The sequence below is a fragment of the Stenella coeruleoalba genome (genome assembly GCF_951394435.1).
Source record: "Stenella coeruleoalba genome assembly, chromosome: 10".
Classification (NCBI taxonomy): Eukaryota; Metazoa; Chordata; class Mammalia; order Artiodactyla; family Delphinidae; genus Stenella; species Stenella coeruleoalba.
In genome coordinates, this window is record NC_137156.1 from 63,587,703 (window position 1) to 63,612,204 (window position 24,502).

A 24,502-nucleotide genomic window follows, 5' to 3' on the forward strand; every position below is an offset into this window, starting at 1 on the left:
GGTAACTGATTTTATGTTAAATAGACGTCTTTTAAAAATTGTTCTTGGGTCTTCCCTGGTGGCGCAGTGACAGGAGGATTCTTAACCACAGCAGGATTGAACACGGGTTCGATCCCTGGTCCGGGAAGATCCCACATGCCATGAAGCAACTAAGCCCGTGCGCCACAACTACTGAGCCTGTGCTCTAGAGTCCGTGAACCACAACTACTGAAGCCCGCGTGCCTAGAGACCGTGCTCCACAACAAGAGAAGCCACCGCAATGAGAAGCCCACTCACCGCAACAAAAACCCAATGCAGCCATAAATAAATTTATATATTAAAAAAAAAGTGTTCTCATTTAACATAACTTAAAAGAATATTCTGGAAACTGAAGTATAAAGATTACATTTATTCTGAATCCAGATACTTTCTCAACTGTATAAGTACAGGATGGCTCTGCCTTCTCCATTAGTAATACGGACTCGTAAGTTATGCTGCAAAAAATGTCTGACCCTCCTCAGCATTTAGCTAGAGAGACCAAAGGAGTTAACCGAAACCTCATGTTCACTGTTAATTTTCATTATAATTGGTAAAAATGATGCCTATAATAGATGGTATTCACATTTTCAATAAATTCATATTTTTTTGATGATCACATATAGAAAACAAATTAGATTTCATGTTAAAAAATAAGGTTTATTTGTAATAACTATCTTTAATAATTATATATTTTTCCTCTGGGGAATGCACAAGTACAAACAATGCTAGCTTTAACATTTATTGAAAAGCCGTGCTCTTTACACTAATGCAAAAGGATAAGCCTCTTCTTTACTATAAAGAATTCTCACTGCATTTGAACTAAGATTCTGGAGCACTCAGCAGAGAAGAGTTTGGGATGACAGGCCAGAATCAGTCAGTAGGTTTTCTCCTCAATTAGGTAACTGAAATAGGAACTCTAGTTCTAAATATCAGAAGCAAAGTCTAAATATTAGAAAAATAAAGAGAAGGAATACAACAAACTGCTTCAAATACATGCCTGAGGTGAGAAACAGCTTGTACTTTCATGTAGTGGCAGCTTCCAGATGAAATCTTCTTCAGTTTTTAATCTTCAGGTTCATATCTGGAAAGAGATATATATTCAATTAACAGCATAATGTCATGATACTTTTTGCTGTTGTTGTTGTTACCAAATAAGTTTACTTGAAACACCTCCAGTGACTAAACCAGTAATGTTGCATTTTTCACTTAAAATCACTGCTACGGTAGAAGTCAGATACATTCAAGGCATGACGAGGGTGACTCGGGATTCCTGCCACAGGTGGAGAATGGACCAGATAACTGCTGAGATACCTTCAGGTTCCAAGTTTCTACATGTGGCATCTAGATCTGTGATAGCTTAGCAGATTAGGGATTCGGCGGTAATTATGGTAATTATCTAATCGATGGCCTGATGGACACAAACAGCTGATATGGCTTTGTGAGTACAGGGTTAACAGACCCTCTTCTCTAAGGAAAAATATGATCTGGGATTCACTTTCTAGCTCTAGTACCCTGGAACCCTGCTAAAGGTAAAATGTCAGCTGAGTTTCCAGGCAGAGCCACTGATGACAGAAATGACCCCAATTAGAAGACTCCATCTGGACCAGGAGAACTGTGAACAACTATACATCCATGGCGGAAACCACGGCTTCGGCTTCCCTACAGTTGAGTCCCTCCCTCCCGGACATGTCCCTGCCTGGGCACCACGTGGCTGGACCAAAGACACTGGTCCTATATAGGGCATGGAACTTCTAAGCCACGCTGGCTCTGGCACCCACGCATGGACTCATTTTCTAGCACCTAAATTGTCATGTGAGAGCACAGTATGATCAGGTTGTGGGCTGCAGCAAGGACACCACTGAGGAGAAATGCCCAATGCTGCCCTATGTGCTTGCTGTGGTTTCTGTCCAATATCCTGCTAAGAGAATCCACGGCCAGAGTAGCCTAGTGTAGCCCTGTGTGAGGCTAAAGGTTCAGCTGAACCTGAAAAGAAACGCTGGTGGGTGTTACAGATGAGGCCTGGCCAAAACCCCTATGCCTTCCTCAGACACAGCCTTCTGGACTGAATGACAGAGCAACTCCCCACCGGCCTGACCTCTCCAGACACAAGGTTAGACTTAATGAAGGACAGACATCAACCCAGCAGGGAGACAATCTGAGAGACAGGATCAGTATGTCTTACTTCGCCAGTCTTTTCCTCAGGTCTTTGATTTGGTCATTCTTCTTGGTGAGAATCTCTTTCATGTTTCGATAAGCTGCTGTTTGTTGGAATTTTTTCTCTAATTCCTGCATAGTGAAAAATGTCAGCCCATTAATAAGAAATAGTTAAGGAAAGAAATAACATATCTGATGAAAATATATATTTTGCCCTTATTTTACTAATATTGTGCTTATTTTATTTTCTAATTTTTATTATTTATTTATTTATTTTTGCAGTACGCGGGCCTCTCACTGTTGTGGCCTCTCCCGTTGCGGAGCACAGGCTCCGGATGCACAGGCTCAGTGGCCATGGCTCACGGGCCCAGCCACTCCGCAGCATGTGGGATCTTCCCGGACCGGGGCACAAACCCATGTCCCCTGCATCGGCAGGCAGACTCTCAACCACTGCACCACCAGGGAAGCCCTATTTTCTAATTTTAAAAAATATATACTTATATAAAGTTAAGACTATTCAAACTTTAAAAATACATTCTTTCAAATGGGAAGCTAATAAAATAGTAACATTTCCCAAGTACAATATTAGCAAATAACTCAAACATACTATGCCATAGACATGGCAAATCTATTTGAAAAAGTAAATTCATTTTCAGGTAAAATAAGCATGCTCTTTTTTCCAAATCCCAAAATATTGCCAGTATTTGAAGAGGAGGATTTTAAATTTAATTACATTTTAGCTCCCATACTCTTAAGAGTCTAACCCCTAAAGCGAAAAAACCAGTTCTCCACATATCTCATATAAATTAAGAAAAAAGTATAGAACCCTTGAGAAAAAAGCCACTCATCCCTCTGCCAGACTGTAAGAGGGCTGATCAGGAAGAGCAAAATGGGTGCTCAGGGTGCCGGCTGTACGCCACCCTCAGTGGAGTATTCACCATAGAACAGAAGGAGTGTAGGTTTTTATTATCACAGATATTTTAGTGCCAAAGATGGAAGAATTTCAGTGTCCCCAAATGATAAATCTTTAGAACACAAATTGCCTAATACCTTGACAAAAAATGAAGTGAATCTGTAGTTGTCCAACGTTTCCCTTAGTTACACTGCATTCATCACTTAATCGGATATAAACAGACAAATCTGACCTTTTCAGCCATGCTCAGCTGCTCCTGCACCCTGAGTAGGTCATGCTTGGCTGTCGCTAGATTCTCCTCCAGGGACTTCTGGTTTTCTGTCTGGTCATTAAGTGTCTTCTGAAACTCACTCTTTAAAGCAGCAACTGTGTTTTCCAAGTCACTCAAGTCTTGGGTCTTTATAAAATCCTATGAAAAATACATACACTCACATGATTTCATGCTGACATCCTAAACAGTAACTGCTTTAGATTCAGCATCACAGGTGATGGAAACAGATGATGATGTGTGTTGCGTGTGCATGTCAGCATCCCCCGCCAGCCTTCTCTGCCACTGCAGCCCAGTCAGGGTCACCAGCACACCCAGTTCACCCTCAGCACCCAGTGCACTGTGTCCTGAGCACAGCAGACCACACTCAGTGGTCACTGATTTCCAAGTATGTAAAATATGATTTATGAACTGCTGGAATTCCAAAAGAGGAACAAGAGAGGTGGGATCCTAAATTTGACAAGATTGTGTTTCCCCAAGTTGGGGTGGCAAATAAGCTTCATTTTTGAAAAGTCAAGGTAAAAAAATCCTGGTGAAGAATTTTTAATGATACAGATGGAAAAATAATAAAATTAATACAATTTATACAAAAAATGTAACAGACATGTTTTACAATATTATGAGAGCCTAATTAATGCTTACTGATTATATGGCTTGCTAAATTTACAAGATTTTAAGTTTTTTACATTAATTCAATATGCACATATTTGTACACTTCGTCAGTGTAATATAAGCAGCTGGATCTTCTCTCTACCTGGATCATGTTTTTAACTAGACAAAATTTATAAAAGACAAAAGTTATATTAATGACAGGAAAATGGTCTATAATTGCTAACTATGAAGACGAAGCACTACTATCAACAAAAGAAGAATTCCTTACTTATTTTTGAAATCTGGTTTTTAAAAGATTTTATTTCACTGCATCTAGTGAAGGCCTGTACGCATTTTGCTTTTGCCAAATCTTAAAAGCAAAATTGGAGCAAAACCTTCAATGGCTTTTAAAACAAATTCATCATCCGAAAATGTTGGTAACTGGTTTACTTTTGAGAAACTAAAGCTGTTCTGGAGTATTTAGCTGTTTTATGGTCCTTGGTACATAATGATTGAAATTTATGGTCCTTGGTATATAATGATTGAAAATCATATATATTTCCTTTTGTTTTAGCCATATAAGACGCATCTTTTTATTTAAAAAATACCTACAGACTGGGCTTCCCTGGTGGCGCAGTGGTTGAGAGTCTGCCTGCCAATGCAGGGGACACGGGTTCGTGTCCCGGTCCGGGAAGATCCCACATGCCGCGGAGCGGCTAGGCCCGTGAGCCATGGCTGCTAAGCCTGCACATCTGGAGCCTGTGCTCCGCAACGGGAGGGGCCACAACAGTGAGAGGCCCGCATACCGCAAAAAACAAAACAAAAAACCTACAGATAAAATAATGTAACGTCTGAGACTGGCTTCAAAAAAACATGGGGGGGAACTTCCCCAGTGGCGCAGTGGTTAAGAATCTGCCTGCCAATGCAGGGGACACAGGTTCGAGCCCTGGTCCGGGAAGATCCCACATGCTGCGGAACAACTAAGCTCGTGCACCACAACTACTGAGCCTGCGCTCTGGAGCCCGCAAGCCACAACTACTGAGCCCATGAGCCATGACTACTGAGCCCGTGAGCCACAACTACTGAGCCTGCGTGCCACAGCTACTGAAGCCTGCGCGCCTAGAGCCCATGCTCCGCAACGAGAAGCCACCACAATGAGAAGCCCACGCTTGCTGCAACTAGAGAAAGCCTGTGCACAGCAATGAAGACCCAACGCAGCCAAAAAATTAATTAATTAAAAAAACCCAAAAAACATGGGGAGAGGGAGAAGAAAGTAGAGGTAAATATGAAACCAGACTGGCCATGTCTTGATGACTGACTGGTAAAGCAGAGTGATGAGTACCTGGGGCGCATTACACTATTCTCTCTACTCTTGTATATGTTTGAAATTTTCCATAGAAAAAGTATAACCAAAGTCTAATGAAGTAAGTTTGGGGATTGTTTAGTAGACATTTACAATGGCACTACAATCACTAGAAAAGCCAGTGCTGCAATGAAAATTCACTCCAATGGTCCTGCTGACAGGATCCTATTACAGCATCTAATCTCAATGGAAAGGCCAAAGGAGGCAGAACTGAGCACACGATGACTTCCAGGGCAGAGTGATACTCAGTCATTCCATTCAGACAAGCTTGAAGAACTTCACTGGATTTCACTGTATTACAGAAGCACAGCTAGATATACGTGGATTAGAAGATGCATGACGAGTAAATTCATTCTGTTTTGTCACACTCACCGAAGGGAAACTTAAGTAATAATAAGTTCTGTATAATAATAACTAAAAACTCTTCCTTTCTTCCCGTTGTAATTGGAAGGGCAAAGTGAAAGGGAGAAGAACTTTTAAAAAATAAATTTAAGCATATCTCATATGCCAATGGGCTCTGGGATATGTGAAGTACATGAGCTGTGTATCTGCCCCCACTGCCCTCAATAGGCGCTCACCTGGCCTTTCCTGGACAAGTTTGTCTCAATGCAGAACTACAGTGGTGGCCTCCCTCTCAGGGAGTGGCTGGCTGTGGGGCATAATATTGATAGTAGCTAAGACTTAATATAAGTTTATAACTCGATCATCTAGAAAATGTGAAAATGCTAAAACTGATTTCACCTTCTGAGTTCCTTGATCAAGCTGTAAATCTTGCAGTGCTCTTTCTAGTTTTGACTTCTCATCCAATGCATTTGTTGCCTATAATCAAGATTAAACAAAATACATTCAGTACTTAGTCTGTAAGTAACTCTTTCAATAATTTTGTTAAAGTATTTCTCAGTTACCTGTGTTTCAAGGGTCTTCAGCCTTGACTTTAATTTCTCATTCTCTTCTTGAAGTCTTAAAATTTCCTTTGTGAGTAAATTCAAGTTTTATTATGTTAGCCAAAATATTTTTAATCCTTTGTTTCACTTAAAAATTTAATTTTTATATTAAATTTAAATTACATAAAAGCTCAAAAGTCTGCATGCCCTGGTTACTGGTAATATTCCAGTTTTACCCAGCCCACCAGCCTCAACACGTATGAGTCATCTCTGGCTCTAAGACTTCTAGTTTCTTCTTTCACAGTCTCTCAGGCTTTTTGCAGCCCTCTACTCTCAGCCTTTTTGCCAAGTCCCTCTCCCCTGCCATCTCTCACCTAGCTGATCCTGCAACTCTTGGGTTTGTTCTCAGCCTACACTGTACACCACTTGCCGCTTATCCTCAAGACACAATCTTCATCATTCCATACCCTGTGCCCAGCCCCGAAGTGGTTCCAACTGAGCTGAGGTCCAAGGGCCTTGCTCATCAGCAGCTCCGTCACAAGCATCACCTGTCAGTGCAGTCTCACTTCTTACTATACCCCAGCACATGCAGCATCGCCCAGCTGGAGAGCCTGCACTCTGCTCCAAGGCATGCCAGCCTCCTCTCTGCCTCTGACTGCTGCCCACTCTGTTCCTCTGCTGGCCATACCATTTCTCTTCCCTCTGACAATTCAATCTGCTACACCTTTCAGCCCAGCTCAGGCACCACCTTACCCAAGAGCCTGTCCTCAACTACTCTTATCCACATGGAAATGTGTCTTCTCTGCCACCCTGTGGCACCTTTGGCACCAGGTTAGTGGCAACTGTGGCACACAGGTTAGCATTCTGCTGCCTCTGTTCCTAGAATATTAGTTATCCCTTCCCAATAAGACGACAAGGTTTTTGAGGGCAAAAGGCCAGGTATTACTTTTCTTTTTATGTAACAATATCTAGCATAATGTTGAGAACACAAGAGTCATGAAAAATAGTTGTATATCAGTAATTAATCTTTATAAACCTCTTAATTAAAAAATCTCTTCACTGTTATCACAGCTCATAAACTTCAAATGTCCATCAATAAACACTTTCCAAAATTCTATGCTCTTCACTTCATTATGAAAAGATGCAATCAAGAGCTGCTTCAGACTCTCTGGGAGTTAAGTGTGGCCTCTTCTGGCCCACCAGGTACCATTCAGTACAACTACTGCAATGGGCTAATTACCCTCAGTGGACCAAAGCCTGAATCAACACCTTCCACCCAGTCTCTCTACCCTAGAGCTGGGCAGGCAGTGAGCATATATCCTTAGAGAGTTTGCCATTTCTCAAAATGATGGCAACATTACCTTGTTTAGGAGTTCTGCTGTTCCACCATCGTTAAGTGGAGCAAGTTTTGGCTTTATGTTATCTATGATGGGCTGAAACAAAACAAAGAAACCAAACTGAAATCACCACTGAATAAAACATGTGTAATCACTGAACCCTTGTACTTTCTAAGTGGAAGACACTGTGTAAACATATTCACTGAGATATCAGCTAGATTTTCATTGGTTTGGATCTCTGCTACGTCCTAGTGCTTAGGACAGTGCCTGGCCCACAGTGCCCAATGCAAATTAGAGATAAAAACAAAACCCATCCTCCTTGTATCTTTAAAAACAAAAAACAGGTGGAAGAGAAAGGAGGGAGGGAAGGTACTCAAAGCCAAAGCTGATGAAGATCCTAGTATCTAGAGACTGGGATTTTAAACTGTGGGAGCTAAAACAGATTTCTGCATGAACCCCAGAAAAATTGTAATAATGATGAGGATTTAGGTAAACTACACTACGGATGAGTAACTTGACACAAACATTCTGGCAGTTTAGCAATATGTATTAAAACAAAACAATTCATGCCCTCTGACCTAGAAATTTCTTAGCTAGAAATATGTTCCAAAGGAATAATTAGAAAATTGTTTTGTACGTGTATGTTCATGGATTGATCTTGGCAGTGTTTTACCATGTAACACCACAGAGGATTTCTGGTGCATCTACACAATGGAATGCTAAGTGGTCACTACAGGTAATGAGAATGATTAAAGAGACAAGCAGGTAACTACCAGTACTGTCTCCACTTGACAGATGAGGGGAACGAGGCTCAGCCATCTCAGGTAACCTGCTCAAGGTCGCACAGCTGAGGAGTGACAGTGCCAGGATGCATGCCCCCAACGCCTGTGCTCCGCATCATCTGAGTGAAGAGCTTGCATGGCTGGGAGGCGGGTGGACTGCGGGGATGTTGTATGCATGCGCATGCGTGTGTGAGGTAGTAGACAAAAACAAGTTTTTCATAGTTACTTCCAAAACTTATCTTTTTTCTCCTAAAAATCTGAGAGGCAAGCTTGGAATTCTGCTCTTGAGTTGAATGCTTTTCCTTGAGAGTTCTCACTTTAATCTCTGAATGCTCTGAGCAACTTGAGGATTTTAAACACTGGCTATTAAGGTATGGACTTATAAGGACCAAAAATTACCTTTTTATTTGAAGATGTAAATTCTGCTTTTTCAAATTCTGCAACTTGTTCCAATAATTCTCTTGAAGACAAAAACAAATAGGAAAAAGTATTTGTTTAGAATAGATTTGTATCATACACACAAGAAGAATAAAAGCAGGACTTCCCTGGTGGTCCAGCGGTTAAGACTCTGTGTTCCCAATGCGGGGGGCCCAGGTTCGATCCCTGGTCAGGGAACTAGAGCCTGCGCGCTGCAACTAAAAAAAGATCCCGCATGCCACAACAAAGATCCCGCGTGCCACAACTAAGTCCTGGCACAGCCAAATAACTAAATAAATAAAATTTAGAAAGAAAAAAAAGAAGAAGAATAAAAGCACTGGTACCAATCTATTACACGCCAGAAACAACAGAGCAAGATGAACAAAACTTCACCACATCAAAAATATTTAGTTACTAATGGTCGAGAACCTAAGTTCCATGCACTCAAATTTGAATCTCCATAGCACCTACTATTTTGTACCTACTGAGTGTACAATATAAGCGCTAGAACTAAATTACAATGTTAATACAACTATGTCTGAAATTTGTAGTCAACGCTGTATTTTTGAGGTGCTAAAGGGAAATTGCTCTATAATGTACATTGTTAGCTAGTAGAGGTTCAAGGAAAACTGAGTTTTAATAGAGTAGCCTCAGAAAAATAAAATTAGTTCACATCTACTGGAGAAGAGTATGGTAAATTCTCAAGGAAGACAGATGGTTTGGGGGATCCACCTGAACATTTCCTTTTATTTGCAAAGGTACCTGGGGGCTGACTATACAAAAGCTTACAGAGTGAATGGCAGTAACTACTCTCCTAAGCTTCTTAATAGGTCAGTTTCTCAAAGTTTTCTCACCAGTTATCTACTGACAGTTGGTGAAGCTAAATGGTTTCCTTCCCTACCCGAGGCCACAGCCAGTGTTGTTAAGCACTGTCCGCAAGCCGCGCTGCACCTGTGCTTAGCAAACGGCCCCTGGGCTCGGTATCAGTCTTTCCAGATCTCTGGCATGACTTTTCTTAGACTGAGTTTCAATTTCATTGATTTTACCATATTTTTAAAAAATTAATGAGCTTTTTGATATAGTTCAGATAATGAAACTTTTTTTTACTTTCCCTATTTTAAAGATCAGTATATAATTTTAATGCAGTTATTTAGAAATAAACTTCCAATACTACTAAGTGTGATTTGATGGTATTTGAATTAACTTTTCAACTGTTTCATAATCTTTTTTTCTTAGTTGACCTATCTCTGAAGACTTGTTATAATACTGATCAGGCTAACCAGAGATACCATATGGAATAATTACTTATAGCCTTAAGAGCAATCTCATAAATCTCAGAGGGCTTTATAACACCTAGGAATAGTGGAAACAGGGCATTTTGAAGGGGATGCTGAGAGGCACCTAAGAGATCACTTAGTAACTGGATGCTCTGCTGTTACCTTACCCAAATTTTCTCACACACCAGGCCCAAGCAAAGCAGCAAAGATATTCACTCACTTTTTTTTTTTTTTTTTTTTTGCAGTACGCGGGCCTCTCACCGTTGTGGCCTCTCCCGTTGCGGAGCACAGGCTCTGGACGCGCAGGCTCAGCAGCCATGGCTCACAGGCCCAGCCGCTCCGTGGCATGTGGGATCTTCCCAGACTAGGACATGAACCCATGTACCCTGCGTCGGCAGGCAAACTCTCAACCACTGCGCCACCAGGGAAGCCCTCACTAACTTTTAAGTTCATGCTTGGGCCTCTATTGTCATAACTGTGGATACAAATTTTAGTACCTGTTTTCAAGTTCAGAGATGTCTGTCTGTAGCTTGAGGTACCACTTCTCAGCTTGTGAGAAAAGCTGCCGCAGAAGTAGCACATTGGTGTAGGCCGTGTTGATGAGCTCAGACTCCACCTCGCTGTGGACCACGGCCTGTAACCCATTCAGGACTTCAGAGACTTCATCCATGGTGAAGGTCTCCTCCACCAGCCTGAAAAACAACCACAATCCAAAATCTCTGAATAAACAACAACAACTATTTACAAAGTAAAACAAAACTAAGAAACCCACATCATGTCATCTGAGGCAGCGGCCCTCAACCTTTTGTGGAAGACAACTGTTCCATGGAACTGGGGGTGGGGGTGGGGGGATGGTTTCAGGATGATTCAAGCTCATTACACCTATTGTGCACTTTATTTCTATTATTATTACATTGCAATGTATAATGAAATAATTATACAACTCACCATAATGTGGAATCAGTGGGAGCCCTGAGCTTGTTTTCACTTGCCACCCACTGATAGGGTTTTGATATGAGTCTGCAGGCAATTGATTTATTATGGTCCCTGTGCAGTCAAATCTCTCTGCTAATGATAATCTGTATTTGCAGCTGCTCCCCAGCACTAGCATCACTGCCTCAGCTCCACCTCAGATCATCAGGCATTAAATTCTCATAAGCACAACCTAGATCCCTCACGTGCACAGTTCACAGTAGGGTTTGCGCTCCTATGAGAATCTAATGCCGCTGCCGATCTGACAGGAGGCGGAGCTCAGGCAGTAATGCGAGCGAAGGGGAGCGGCTGTAAATACAGATGAAGCTTCACTTGCTCGCCTGCTTGCCCGCCGCTCACCTCCTGCTGTCCGGCCCGGTTCCTAACAGGACATGGACTGGTACCAGTCCATGGCCCAGGGGTTGGGGACCCCTGATCTAAGGGTTTAAAGGGTTTAGTGAAAGTCCCTCTGGAAATTATCTTCTTTATTAATAAAACAGTTTGAAAATAATTTAAGCTCAATTAATTTTTGATGTCTATTTAAATGATTAAACTGGTTCGCTCTTCAAATGTGCACATCCTTTAATACAAGTATGTGCTCAGAAACATTCCCCAAACTATCTACTTTTTTCTTTAGCTTTTCAGTGAAAAACTTTAATCTCCCCTAAAATTAGTTTTATCACATTTATTTCATAAGTCACCTGAGAGGTGTAATTTCTCCTTTCTTTATAGCATTTGTCTAGCATTTCGATGACTGAATGACCATTCACGTTAGTAAATGCCTATAAGAAAATCAATGGTAATTATATATTGCTTCTCTTAGCATTCTTGAGACCCGAAAGAAAAAAATCCTAATTTAATTAAAGCTCCATTAAAACAAACATCATCATCAAAAGGATTAAAGATCTACTCTTCCACAGAGGACGTTTGTGTTGGAAGGGAACTCTTGAGCCATGTTCTTCAATTCCCTCACTTCACAGATGGAACACAGGCTCAGAAGGTGGCGGTGACTTGCCCATGGTCCCAACTCCACAATCATTTCCAACAATCTCAGGAACATGCCCAACAGCTGAATCCTTGAGAAAGCTTCCACGCATGCCTCCTACGATCAATGACAGTTTTATAGTAACACAGTCTCCTCCACTCCCTGCCTCCAGCCTCAAAGTGTTTTATCCCTCAGATGCTCAGCAGATGAAGAGCTACAGCCCCGACCTCAGGTTATCTTCTCCATCATTCCAAAAGGACATAACGAAGGGAGTTACACCTAACTTTATTTGATTTACCATTCTTTAACGTTTCATTTACCCAGCAGAATTTAACCACTCTAAAAAAACCAAAACTTTATTTTTGATGCAAGTCCTTATTAAATATATTAACAATCTTTCTATATTCTTTAATAGAGCAAAGCAAATCTGCTTAAAAATTTTTTTTTTTTTTTTGAGCAACCCAAGTTCATTATTATGAACAGCAGTTAAGGTACTCCAATGCATAAAGTAAATAATGGGTACCTTCTCTGGCTGTCTCATAGACTCACCAATCAGATTGCTGCTTACCTCTGCTGTGGGTTAGGAAGCCAGATTATCAGATTAGAATAATGGATCGAACAGGTAACAGTCTACAGCTGAGGGTCTCTGCTATTGAGTGAAGTTAATGACTTTATCACAGTTACAGATTACTTGGAGACCTTTTTTCATTTATGTCTTGACATTTAAGTGTGCCAAAATCTGATCCCCAAGTAATCTGATGTCTCTTTATTATTCAGTCCTTTTGGTTGGCTTCCCTATTATCCTCTATTACTAAATTTTCTATGGACTTTTATTATCTTCCACTATTGGTCCAACTAAACTAATTATCATCTCTTGCTACAAATCAGCTAATAATTTTGGTACTAGTCAGCAAACTTTTCATGGTTTCCTGCTGTTTTCTCTTCTTCTAATTCTTCAATATAAACTGCATAGGTGTTTTCTTGCTAACTGCCATGTCTTATGGCTCTAATCTTTTAATTAATAACTCAAGTAATTAAGGTTCTGGAATCTTTAATACAGCAAGCCAATCATTAACCCACAAGCACTTCACAATTTCCTGACTGCCCTTCTGAAACTTTGCAATCCCTCAATTATCATTATATGCATGTTTAGTAACAGATTGCTCCCACCACAATCTGATTTCTTGAGTATCACATATCCATAAGGCTTAGTGTAGCTGCTCTCAATGAATAATTGATCATGATATCCTGGCAATGGTTTGTAAGGCCTCTCTGCTACAGCACCCCCATACTGGCCACCAGAAGGGATCCATGTTCCTTCCCACTGGGTTTCCTTAGAATTCTCTGATACCTGCTCTCCTTGAGGTCTTGGAAGCAGGAATCTACGGTTTTGAGTCTCAAGCCTCTTTTTGAACGAGCAAAACGCATGTAATTAATAACTTCATTTTGATGGTGCTCATTTAGACCCAACTCTGCCTGAAAAAAAGAATTTAATTGTTAGTCTTGAAGATATAATAAAGGAACCAACAATGAAAACATACAGGTTATCCTGTGGTGGAGACTGGCAGATGTCCACTAAATTCTGTTCTTCCCATCTTCCCAGACACATGGCTGCCCAACTAGAAAACACTCCCCAGCCCTCTGTGAAGTCAGGTGTGGCCACATGACTACTTCTCAGCAATGGATGTGAGCAGAAGAATAAGAGCTATTTCTAAAGCCTGGGGCTTAAGACATGGGGCACACCTTTGCCACACCCTATTTCTCTGAAACCTGGGGGTGGTGACTCCCTGAACTATGCGGACAGCACAATGCCCTGGGGGCTGGGGGAGCAGCAAGCTGAAAGGGACTGGTATCCCTGGAACGACTTTGTGGAGCAGCACTGACCTCGTACCTAACTGTGATGAGCAGTGAGAGGGCTGTTAAGCAGGAGATAAACTTCTGTATTTTTTTTTTTTAATCTTTATTGAATTTGTTACAATATTAGTTCTTTTTTTTATATAAATTTATTTATTTTTGGCTGCGTTGGGTCTTTGTTGCTGCGCTCAGGCTTTCTCTAGCTGCGGTGAGAGGGGGCTACTCTTTGTTGCGGTGCGCAGGCTTCTCATTGCGGTGGCTTCTCTTGTTGCGGAGCGCGGGCTCTAGGCATGCGGGCTCAGTAGTTGCGGCTCATGGGCTTAGTTGCTCCACGGCATGTGGGATCTTCCCAGACCAGGGCTCGAACCCGTGTCCCTTGCACTGGCAGGCAGATTCTTAACCACTGTGCCACCAGGGAAGCCCAAACTTCTGTATTCTTTAAGGTACTGGGTTTTTTTCTTTCTTTCTTTTTTTAATCTCTATTACAGAAACTTAACCTTATCCCATCTCACACAGCTTTAAAAAATATATTTGGTTTTGAAATAGCCACTAATTGGTCTTGATTTTAAACCGGATGAGAGCTTGACAACTATAAGCTAGAAATTAATGAAGCTTTTTCATTTTATAGCTATACTGAAAATTAAAGAAGGAAATTATAAAAGTGAACATCTAATGCAGGGGACTGAATAAGTCAGGATTATCTTTATTTTAAGAATAACCTGTCTATGGGAGACAAAGTTCTAACTCTCATTCTCAGCAGTGTTGGGCTGCATTGTGGAGGCCAGCACCAAGGTCACTGGGCATGACCTCCTTCACCCCCCAAGCCCTGCACCATGGCTTTGCTGCATCTACATACATCCTTACCTTCTCTCAGCAGTTTCCATTCCCTGAGAACAGAAGTCTACAAGGGCCATGACCTTGCCCCTCTGGTTCCCTGAGTATCCCCGGGACGACTCATAGTGCCTGGCACACAACAGACATGTGCCTGACAAGTGAACTGAAAGAGTTTCTCCTTCTGAAGGCCATCATGGCCTTAATGTGTTCTCTTTCAAGCTCCTGGGGTACTTTATTTAACCAATTACTCCCTGTCTCAACTCTCTATAGGTTTCTTCTTCCCCTCGGACCATAGAGAAGACTGTGTACATAAATCTCACTCATGCTAAAAAAAAAACAAAACCAGAAACCTCCAGCTACTGCTGCATTTCTCTACTTCCCTTCTACCCTTGCTGTCTCCATTCTATATGCTGTTCAAACTGCCTTTGCGAAGCTCACCAGCAACTTCTTAATAACAAATCCAACTACCGTGGCCGATGCTTTTCTGTCCACTGACCTGCTCCATTCTTTGGCTGCTAACCCCACCTCCCTTCTTGATCTCACCTGTAGGCTCCTCTTGGGCTTGCCTCTTAAGTAGCTGTACTTCCCAGGGCCCTGCCTGGCGACCCTTACTCTTGTCATTCATTCTATATCCTCTCCTTGATGACATGATCTATCTCAAGGTGTCAACTGTTATCTATATGCATCTGACTCTCAAATATAACAGGCTGGCCTACAGACATGTACCCCCAACCACATGATGAATGGCTCTAACAAGTCTTTTTCTCCCCCACATTGTTTTTAATATTTCTACAATTCAACATGTTAAAGTTCAATAATTTAAGAATTACCCAAGATATTACAATGTTCTCTAATGGTCATTTATCCAGTAGACTAATGTTTCAGAACAACCAGTTGAGGTATTTTGACCAATGTAAACCAACACATTTGAGATATGTACTTACCTTAAATTTCATGACTTTACCTTATTTATTAAAATGGTAACTAAGATCTTGCCTTAGAGCTAGACAAAGTGAATGGAAAGATGTTTCTTACGTTTTGGTTTATACTGATTATTAGCCAACTCCCTGAACTAATGTCAAACATTAGAAATAATAATAGTAATGATGATAACAGCTAAAAGTCATTCCGAGGTTACAATGTGCCAGGCATGACCTCATTTAATCCTCAATACAACCCTATGATAAAGGTAGTATAAACCTGCTTTACAGGGACTTCCCTGGTGGTCCAGTGGGTAGGACCCCGTGCTCCCAATGCAGGGGGCCTGGGTTCGATCCATAGTCGGGGAACTAGATCCTGCACACCACAGCTAAGATCCAGAGCAGCCAAAATAAATAAATAATAAATTAATTAATTATTTTTAAAAAACCCTACTTTACAGACAGAAAACTGAGATACAGAGAAGAAAAATTTTCTATGCTACTGCAATAGGTAAGTGGGAGAGCAGGGATCTGAACCAGGCAGTCTAACTCCACAGCCCCCACTCAACTTGGCTGTTTCAAATCCTTTTTGGAAAATGTCAAAGTTTAAAAATAAAAGAACACAAACATGTTATAGTTGCATATGCACCTGAGTTGTGACTCACAACAAGACAGATCTCCACCAGGCATTTGCAAAAAGAACTGAATACTTACATTAGAAAAGATGTTATTTCTTATAGTCACATAAGTATGGGCAAGAATATCCTACAATTGGAAATAACTCAAAACAATGTCACATCTTGCTAAAAAAAATCCCATAAACAAATTTTCAATTATTCTTCCTTGTTTATAGTATTAAATTCATAAGGCCTCCATACACCCCAAACTCTTTCTCTAACCCCGTTTCCCAGGATTCTACCATAAGGACACTCTACTTCAGTCAGACTAGTCTGCTCATCAGAAGCATGATTTAACATTTCCTGCTTATACTTTCACTCTCATTACCCCAATCCTTGACTAAAAGTACCTCCCCATTCTTATTCAAGAATCTGAACCCAACCCAGCGGTGTGCTGGTAAATGCTTAACAACAGGCTTTTGGGTGGGGGGGTATGAAACTGATTTGCGGCCCTTGCTGATTTCTGTGGTATAAAAACTCCCAGCAAGGCTGATTTCAAGCTACCAAGGTAATGTCACTGAATGCAGAGATGAGAAGAAATGCACACGATTGGCTCTCACCAGCCAGTACAAGCATGCTCCAGGAAATCACCAAATTCCTACCCATCCTTCAAGACCAAACCTGTTTTACCTACTCTGTGAAGCCTCCCAATATGCCCTCAGTAACTCTAGTTATGCCTTCCTCCAAAAATTAGCACACATCACCTCTGCTACTCATTTGGCAACACCACAGACTAATTACTACCTTGTACTATTAGTAGTCTTTTTTTCCAGATGTTGCTCCTTCAAGTAGACTGTAAGCTCCCGAGGGCCTGAATCATTTCTTATACCACACAGCTCCTCGTACAGTGCCTTGTGCAGAGTAAGTGGCCAATTCAAATCTGTTATTTTCTCTTCAGTCAAGAAAAGTCTTGACTGTCCCAAGACCAAGAAGAAAAAATTACAAAAACTGAGGATGAACTTTAGGACAAAAGACAGAAAAGTTCCTCTAAAATGGATGGAGTGAAGAAAGGGAGCAGAAATAAGCAGCTGAGGGGGAATCGGGAAGATGGCGGAAGAGTAAGACGCGGAGATCACCTTCCTCCCCACAGATACACCAGAAATACATCACACGTGGAACAACTCCTACAGAACACCTACTGAACGCTGGCATTAGATCTCAGACCTCCCAAAAGGCGAGAAACTCCCCAGGTACCTGGGTAGGGCAAAAGAAAAAAGAATAAACAGAGACAAAAGAATAGGTACAGGACCTGCACCAGTGGGAGGGAGCTGTGAAGGAGGAAAGGTTTCCACACACTAGGAAGCCCCTTCGCGGGCGGAGACTGCGGGTGGTGGAGGGGGAAAGCTTCGGAGCTGCGAAGGAGAGCACAGCAACAGGCAGGCGGAGGGCAAAGCGGAGAGATTCCCGCACAGATGCCGACTGGCACTCACCAGCCCGAGAGGCTTGTCTGCTCCCCCGCCGGGGTGGGCGGGGCTGGGAGCTGAGGCTCGGGCTTCGGTAGGATCCCAGGGAGAGGACTGGGGTTGGCAGCGTGAACACAGCCTGCAGGGGTTTAGTGCGCCACGGCTAGCCGGGAGGGAGTCCGGGGAAAAGTCTGGACCTGCCGAAGAGGCAAGAGACTTTTTCTTCCCTCTTTGTTTCCTGGTGCGCGAGGAGAGGGGATTCAGAGCACTGCTTAAAGGAGCTCCAGAGACGGGCGCGAGCCGCGTCTAACAGCGCATCCCCCCAGAGACGGGCATGAGACGCTAAGGCTGCTGCTGCCGCCACCAAGAAGCCTGTGTGCGAGCACAGGTCACTCTCCACACCTCCATTCCGGGGAGCCTGTGCAGCCCACCACTGCCAGGGTCCCGGGATCCAGGGACAACTTCCCCGGGAGAACGCACGGCGCCCCTCAGGCTGGTGCAACGTCACGCCAGCCTCTGCCGCCGCAAGCTCGCCCCACATCCGCACCCCTCCCTCGCCCCGGCCTGAGTGAGCCAGAGCCCCCGAAGCAGCTGCTCCTTTAACCCCCTCCTGTCTGAGCGAAGAACAGACCGCCCTCTGGGCTACCTACACGCAGAAGCGGGGCCAAATCCAAAACTGAGCCCTGGGAGCTGTGCGAACAAAGAAGAGAAAGGGAAATCTCTCCCAGCAGCCTCAGGAGCAGAGGATTAAATCTCCACAATCAACTTGATGTACCCTGCATCTGTGGAATACCTGAATAGACAACGAATCATCCCAAATTGAGGAGGTGGACTTTGAGAGCAAGATTTTTTATTTTTTCCTTTTCCTCTTTTTGTGTGTATGTGTATGCTTCTGTGTGAGATTCTGTCTGCATAGCTTTGCTTTCACCATTTGTCCCAGGGTTCTATCCATCCATTTCTTTTCTTAAAAAAAATTTTTTTCTTAATAATTATTTTTTAATAACTTTATTTTATCTTACTTTATTTTATTTTACCCTCTTTCCTTTTTCTTTCTTTCTTTTCTTCCTTCCTTCCTTTCATTCGTTCTTTCCTTCTTTCTACTTTTTCTCCCTTTTATTCTGAGCCGTGTAGATGAAAGGCTCTTGGTGCTGCAGCCAGGAGTCAGTGCTGTGCCTCTGAGGTGGGAGAGCCAACTTCAGGACACTGGTCCACAAGAGACCTCCCAGCTCCACATAATATCAGAAGGCGAAAATCTCCCAGAGATCTCCATCTCAACACCGGCACCCAGCTTCACTCAACAACCAGCAAGCTACAGTACTGGACACCCTATGCCAAACGACTAGCAAGACAGGAACACAACCCCACCCATTAGCAGAGAGGCTGCCTAAAATCATAATAAGTCCACAGACACCCCAAAACACACCACCAGACGTGGACCTGCCCACCAGAAAGACAAGATCCAGCCTCATCCACCAAAACACAGGCTCTAGTCCCCTCCACCAGGAAGCCTACACAACCCACTGAACCAACCTTAGCCACTGGGGACAGACACCGAAAACAACGGGAACTACGAACCTGCAGCCTGCAAAAAGAAGACCCCAAACACAGTAAGATAAGCAAAATGAGAAGACAGAAAAACACACAGCACATGAAGGAGCAAGATAAAAACCCACCAGACCTAACAAATGAACAGGATATAGGCAGTCTACCTGAAAAAGAATTCAGAATAATGATAGTAAAGATGATCCAAAATCTTGGAAATAGAATAGACAAAATGCAAGAAACATTTAACAAGGACCTAGAAGAACTAAAGATGAAACAAGCAACGATGAAAAACATAATAAATGCAATTAAAAATACTCTAGATGGGATCAACAGCAGAATAACTGAGGCCGAAGAACGGATAAGTGACCTGGAAGATAAAATAGTGGAAATAACTAATGCAGAGCAGAATAAAGAAAAAAGAATGAAAAGGTCTCAGAGACCTCTGGGACAACATTAAATGCACCAACATTCGAGTTATAGGGGTTCCAGAAGAAGAAGACCAAAAAAAAAAAGGGACTGAGAAAATATTTGAAGAGATTATAGTTGAAACTTCCCTAATATGGGAAAGGAAATAGTTAATCAAGTCCAGGAGACACAGAGAGTCCCATACAGGATAAATCCAAGGAGAAACACGCCAAGACGCATATTAATCTAACTGTCAAAAATTAAATACAAAGAAAACATATTAAAAGCAGCAAGGGAAAAACAATAAATAACACACAAGGGAATCCCCATAAGGTTAACAGCTGATCTTTCAACAGAAACTCTGCAAGCCAGAAGGGACTGGCAGGACATATTTAAAGTGATGAAGGAGAAAAACCTACAACCAAGATTACTCTACCCAGGAAGGATCTCATTCAGATTTGATGGAGAAATTAAAACCTCTACAGACAAGCAAAAGCTGAGAGAGTTCAGCACCACCAAACCAGCTTTACAACAAATGTTAAAGGAACTTCTCTAGGCAAGAAACACAAGAGAAGGAAAAGACCTACAATAACAAACCCAAAACAATTAAGAAAATGGCCACAGGAACATACATATCGATAATTACCTTAAATGTAAATGGATTAAATGCTCCCACCAAAAGACACAGACTGGCTGGATGGATACAAAAACAAGACCCATATATATGCTGTCTACGAGAGAACCACTTCAAACCTAAGACACATACAGACTGACAGTAAGGGGATGGAAAAAGATATTCCATGCAAATGGAAACCAAAAGAAAGCTGGAGTAGTAATTCTCGTATCAGACAAAATAGACTTTAAAATAAAGACTATTAGAAGAGACAAAGAAGGAAACTACATAATGATCAAGGGATCGATCAAGAAAAAGATACAACAATTGTAAATATTTATGCACCCAACATAGGAGCACCTCAGTACATAAGGCAAATACTAACAGCCATAAAAGGGGAAATCAGCAGTAACACATTCAGAGTAGGGGACTTTAACACCCCACTTTCACCAATGGACAGATCATCCAAAATGAAAATAAATAAGGAAACACAAGCTTTAAATGATACATTAAACAAGATGGACTTAATTGATATTTATAGGACATTCCATCCAAAAACAACAGAATACACATTTTTCTCAAGTGCTCATGGAACATTCTCCAGGATAGATCAGATCTTGGGTCACAAATGAAGCCTTGGTAAATTTAAGAAGACTGAAATTGTATCAAGTATCTTTTCCGACCACAACGCTATGAGACTAGATATCAATTACAGGAAAAGATCTGTAAAAAATACAAACAGGGTTTCCCTGGTGGCGCAGTGGTTGAGAGTCCGCCTGCCGATGCAGGGGACACGGGTTCGTGCCCCGGGCCGGGAAGATCCCACATGCCAAGGAGCGGCTGGGCCTGTGAACCATGGCCGCTGGGCCTGCGTGTCCGGAGCCTGTGCTCCGCAACGGGAGAGGCCACAACACTGAGAGGCCCGCATACCGCAAAAAAAAAAAAAAAAAAAAAATACAAACACATGGAAGCTAAACAATACACTACTTAATAACGAAGTGATCACTGAAGAAATCAAAGAGGAAATCAAAAAATACCTAGAAACAAATGACAATGGAGACACGATGACCCAAAACCTATGGGATGCAGCAAAACAGTTCTAAGAGGGAAGTTTATAGCAATACAATCCTACCTTAAGAAACAGGAAACATCTCGAATAAACAACCTAACCTTGCACCTAAAGCAATTAGAGAAAGAAGAACAAAAAAACTCCAAAGTTAGCAGAAGGAAAGAAATCATAAAGATCAGATCAGAAATAAATGAAAAAGAAATGAAGGAAACGATAGCAAAGATCAATAGAACTAAAAGCTGGTTCTTTGAGAAGATAAAATTGATAAACCATTAGCCAGACTCATCAAGAAAAAAGGGAGAAGACTCAAATCAATAAAATTAGAAATGAAAAAGGAGAAGTAACAACTGACACTGGAGAAATACAAAAGATCATAAGAGATTACTACAAGCAACTCTATGCCAATAAAATGGACAACCTGGAAGAAATGGACAAATTCTTAGAAATGCACAACCTGCCAAGACTGAATCAGGAAGAAATAGAAAAGACAAACAGACCAATCACAAGCACTGAAATTGAAACTGTGATTAAAAATCTTCCAACAAACAAAAGCGCAGGACCAGATGGCTTCACAGGCGAATTCTGTCAAACATTTAGAGAAGAGCTAACACCTATCCTTCTCAAACACTTCCAAAATATAGCACAGGGAGGAACACTCCCAAACTCATTCTACGAGGCCACCATCACCCTGATACCAAAACCAGACAAGGATGTCACAAAGAAACAAAACTACAGGCCAATATCACTGATGAACATAGATGCAAAAATCCTCAACAAAATACTAGCAAACAGAATCCAACAGCACATTAAAAGGATCATACACCATGATCAAGTGGGTTTATTCCAGGAATGCAAGGATTCTTCAATGTACGCAAATCAATCAACGTGATATGCCATATTAACAAATTGAAGGAGAAAAACCATATGATCATCTCAATAGATGCAAAGAAAGCTTTGGACAAAATTCAACACCCATTTATGACAAAAACCCTGCAGAAAGTAGGCATAGTGGGAACTTTCCTCAACATAATAAAGGCCATATATGACAAACCCACAGCCAACATTGTCCTCAATGGTGAAAAACTGAAAGCATTTCCACCAAGATCAGGAACAAGACAAGGTTGCCTACTCTCACCACTCTTATTCAACATAGTTTTGGAAGTTTCAGCCACAGCAATCAGAGAAGAAAAGGAAATAAAAGGAATCCAAATCGGAAAAGAAGTAAAGCTGTCCCTGTTTGCAGATGACATGATACTATACATAGAGAATCCTAAAGATGCTACCAGAAAACTACTAGAGCTAATCAATGAATTTGGTAAAGTAGCAGGATACAAAATTAATATACAGAAATCTCTGGCACTCCTATACACTAATGATGAAAAATCTGAATGTGAAATCAAGAAAACAATCCCATTTACCATTGCAACAAAAAGAATAAAATATCTAGGAATAAACCTATCTAAGGAGATTAAAGACCTGTATGCAGAAAATTATAAGACACTGATGAAAGAAATTAAAGATGATACAAATATATGGAGAGATATACCATGTTCTTGGATTGGAAGAACCAACATTGTGAAAATGACTCTACTACCCAAAGCAATCTACAGATTCAATGCAATCCCTATCAAACTACCACTGGCATTTTTCACAGAACTAGGACAAAAAATTTCACAACCTGTATGGAAACACAAAAGACCCCGAATAGCAAAAGCAATCTTGAGATTGAAAAATAGAGCTGGAGGAATCAGGTCCCCTGACTTCAGACTATACTACAAAGCTACAGTAATCAAGACAGTATGGTACTGGCACATAAACAGAAATATAGATCAATGGAACAGGATAGAAAGCCCAAAGATAAACCCACGCACATATGGTCACCTTATCTTTGATAAAGGAGGCAGGAATGTACAGTGGAGAAAGGACAGCCTCTCCAATAAGTGGTGCTGGGAAAACTGGACAGGTACATGTAAAAGTATGAGATTAAATCGCTCCCTAACACCATACACAAAAATAAGCTCAAAATGGACTAAAGACCTAAATGTAAGGCCAGAAACTATCAAACTCTTAGAGGAAAACATAGGCAGAACACTCTATGACATAAATCACAGCAAGATCCTTTTTGATCCACTTCCCAGAGAAATGGAAATAAAAACAAAAATAAACAAATGGGACCTAATGAAACTTCAAAGCTTTTGCACAGCAAAGGAAACCATAAACAAGACCAAAAGACAACCCTCAGAATGGGAGAAAATATTTGCAAATGAAGCAACTGACAAAGGATTAATCTCCAAAATTTACAAGCAGCTCATGCAGCTCAATAACAAAAAAACAAACAACCCAATCCAAAAATGGGCAGAAGACCTAAATAGACATTTCTCCAAAGAAGATATACAGACTGCCAACAAACACATGAAAGAATGCTCAACATCATTAGTCATTAGAAAAATGCAAATCAAAACTACAAAGAGATATCATCTCACACCAGTTAGAATGGCCATCATCAAAAAATCTAGAAACAATAAATGCTGGAGAGGGTGTGGAGAAAAGGGAACACTCTTGCACTGCTGGTGGGAATGTGAATTGGTTCAGCCACTATGGAGAACAGTATGGAGGTTCCTTATAAAACTACAAATAGAACTACCATATGACCCAGCAATCCCACTACTGGGCATATACCCTGAGAAAACCAAAATTCAAAAAGAGTCATGTACCAAAATGTTCATTGCAGCTCTATTTACAATAGCCCAGAGATGGAAACAACCTAAGTGGCCATCATCGGATGAATGGCTAAAGAAGATGTGGCACATATATACAATGGAATATTACTCAGCCATAAAAAGAAACGAAATTGAGCTATTTGTAATGAGGTGGATAGACCCAGAGTCTGTCATACAGAGTGAAGTAAGTCAGAAAGAAAAAGACAAATACCGTATGCTAACACATATATATGGGATTTAAGAAAAAAAAATGTCATGAAGAACCTAGGGGTAAGACAGGAATAAAGACACAGACCTACTGGAGAATGGACTTGAGGATATGGGGAGGGGGAAGGGTGAGCTGTGACAGGGCGAGAGAGAGTCATGGACATATATACACTAACAAACGTAAGGTAGATAGCTAGTGGGAAGCAGCCATATGGCACAGGGATATCGGCTCGGTGCTTTGTGACCGCCTGGAGGGGTGGGATAGGGAGGGTGGGAGGGAGGGAGACGCAAGAG

The 24,502-nt window shown here is 41.5% G+C and overlaps 1 protein-coding gene across 4 annotated transcripts in view; it reads right to left on the reverse strand.

The window, feature by feature from the left end:
• Positions 1-24,502, reverse strand: part of LZTFL1 (leucine zipper transcription factor like 1) — a 151,369-nt gene that overhangs the window by 58,772 nt on the left and 68,095 nt on the right. For 2 of the 4 annotated variants that reach the window (XR_013830159.1, XR_013830160.1), the window contains exons 2-10: positions 13,313-13,437; positions 10,502-10,696; positions 8,710-8,770; positions 7,553-7,624; positions 6,213-6,278; positions 6,049-6,126; positions 3,318-3,494; positions 2,201-2,304; positions 1,016-1,099 (exon numbers count right to left, since the gene is read on the reverse strand). Coding sequence is in view for 2 of the 4 variants with exons in the window: in XM_079933938.1 (XP_079790064.1) it covers positions 1,081-1,099; positions 2,201-2,304; positions 3,318-3,494; positions 6,049-6,126; positions 6,213-6,278; positions 7,553-7,624; positions 8,710-8,770; positions 10,502-10,696; positions 13,313-13,437 (897 nt within the window). In the remaining 2 variants the exon portion in view is untranslated. Of the gene's footprint in view, positions 1-524; positions 1,100-2,200; positions 2,305-3,317; positions 3,495-6,048; positions 6,127-6,212; positions 6,279-7,552; positions 7,625-8,709; positions 8,771-10,501; positions 10,697-13,312; positions 13,438-24,502 lie in introns of those variants that run through there. The other 2 variants (XM_079933939.1, XM_079933938.1) reach the window with 1 other exon arrangement.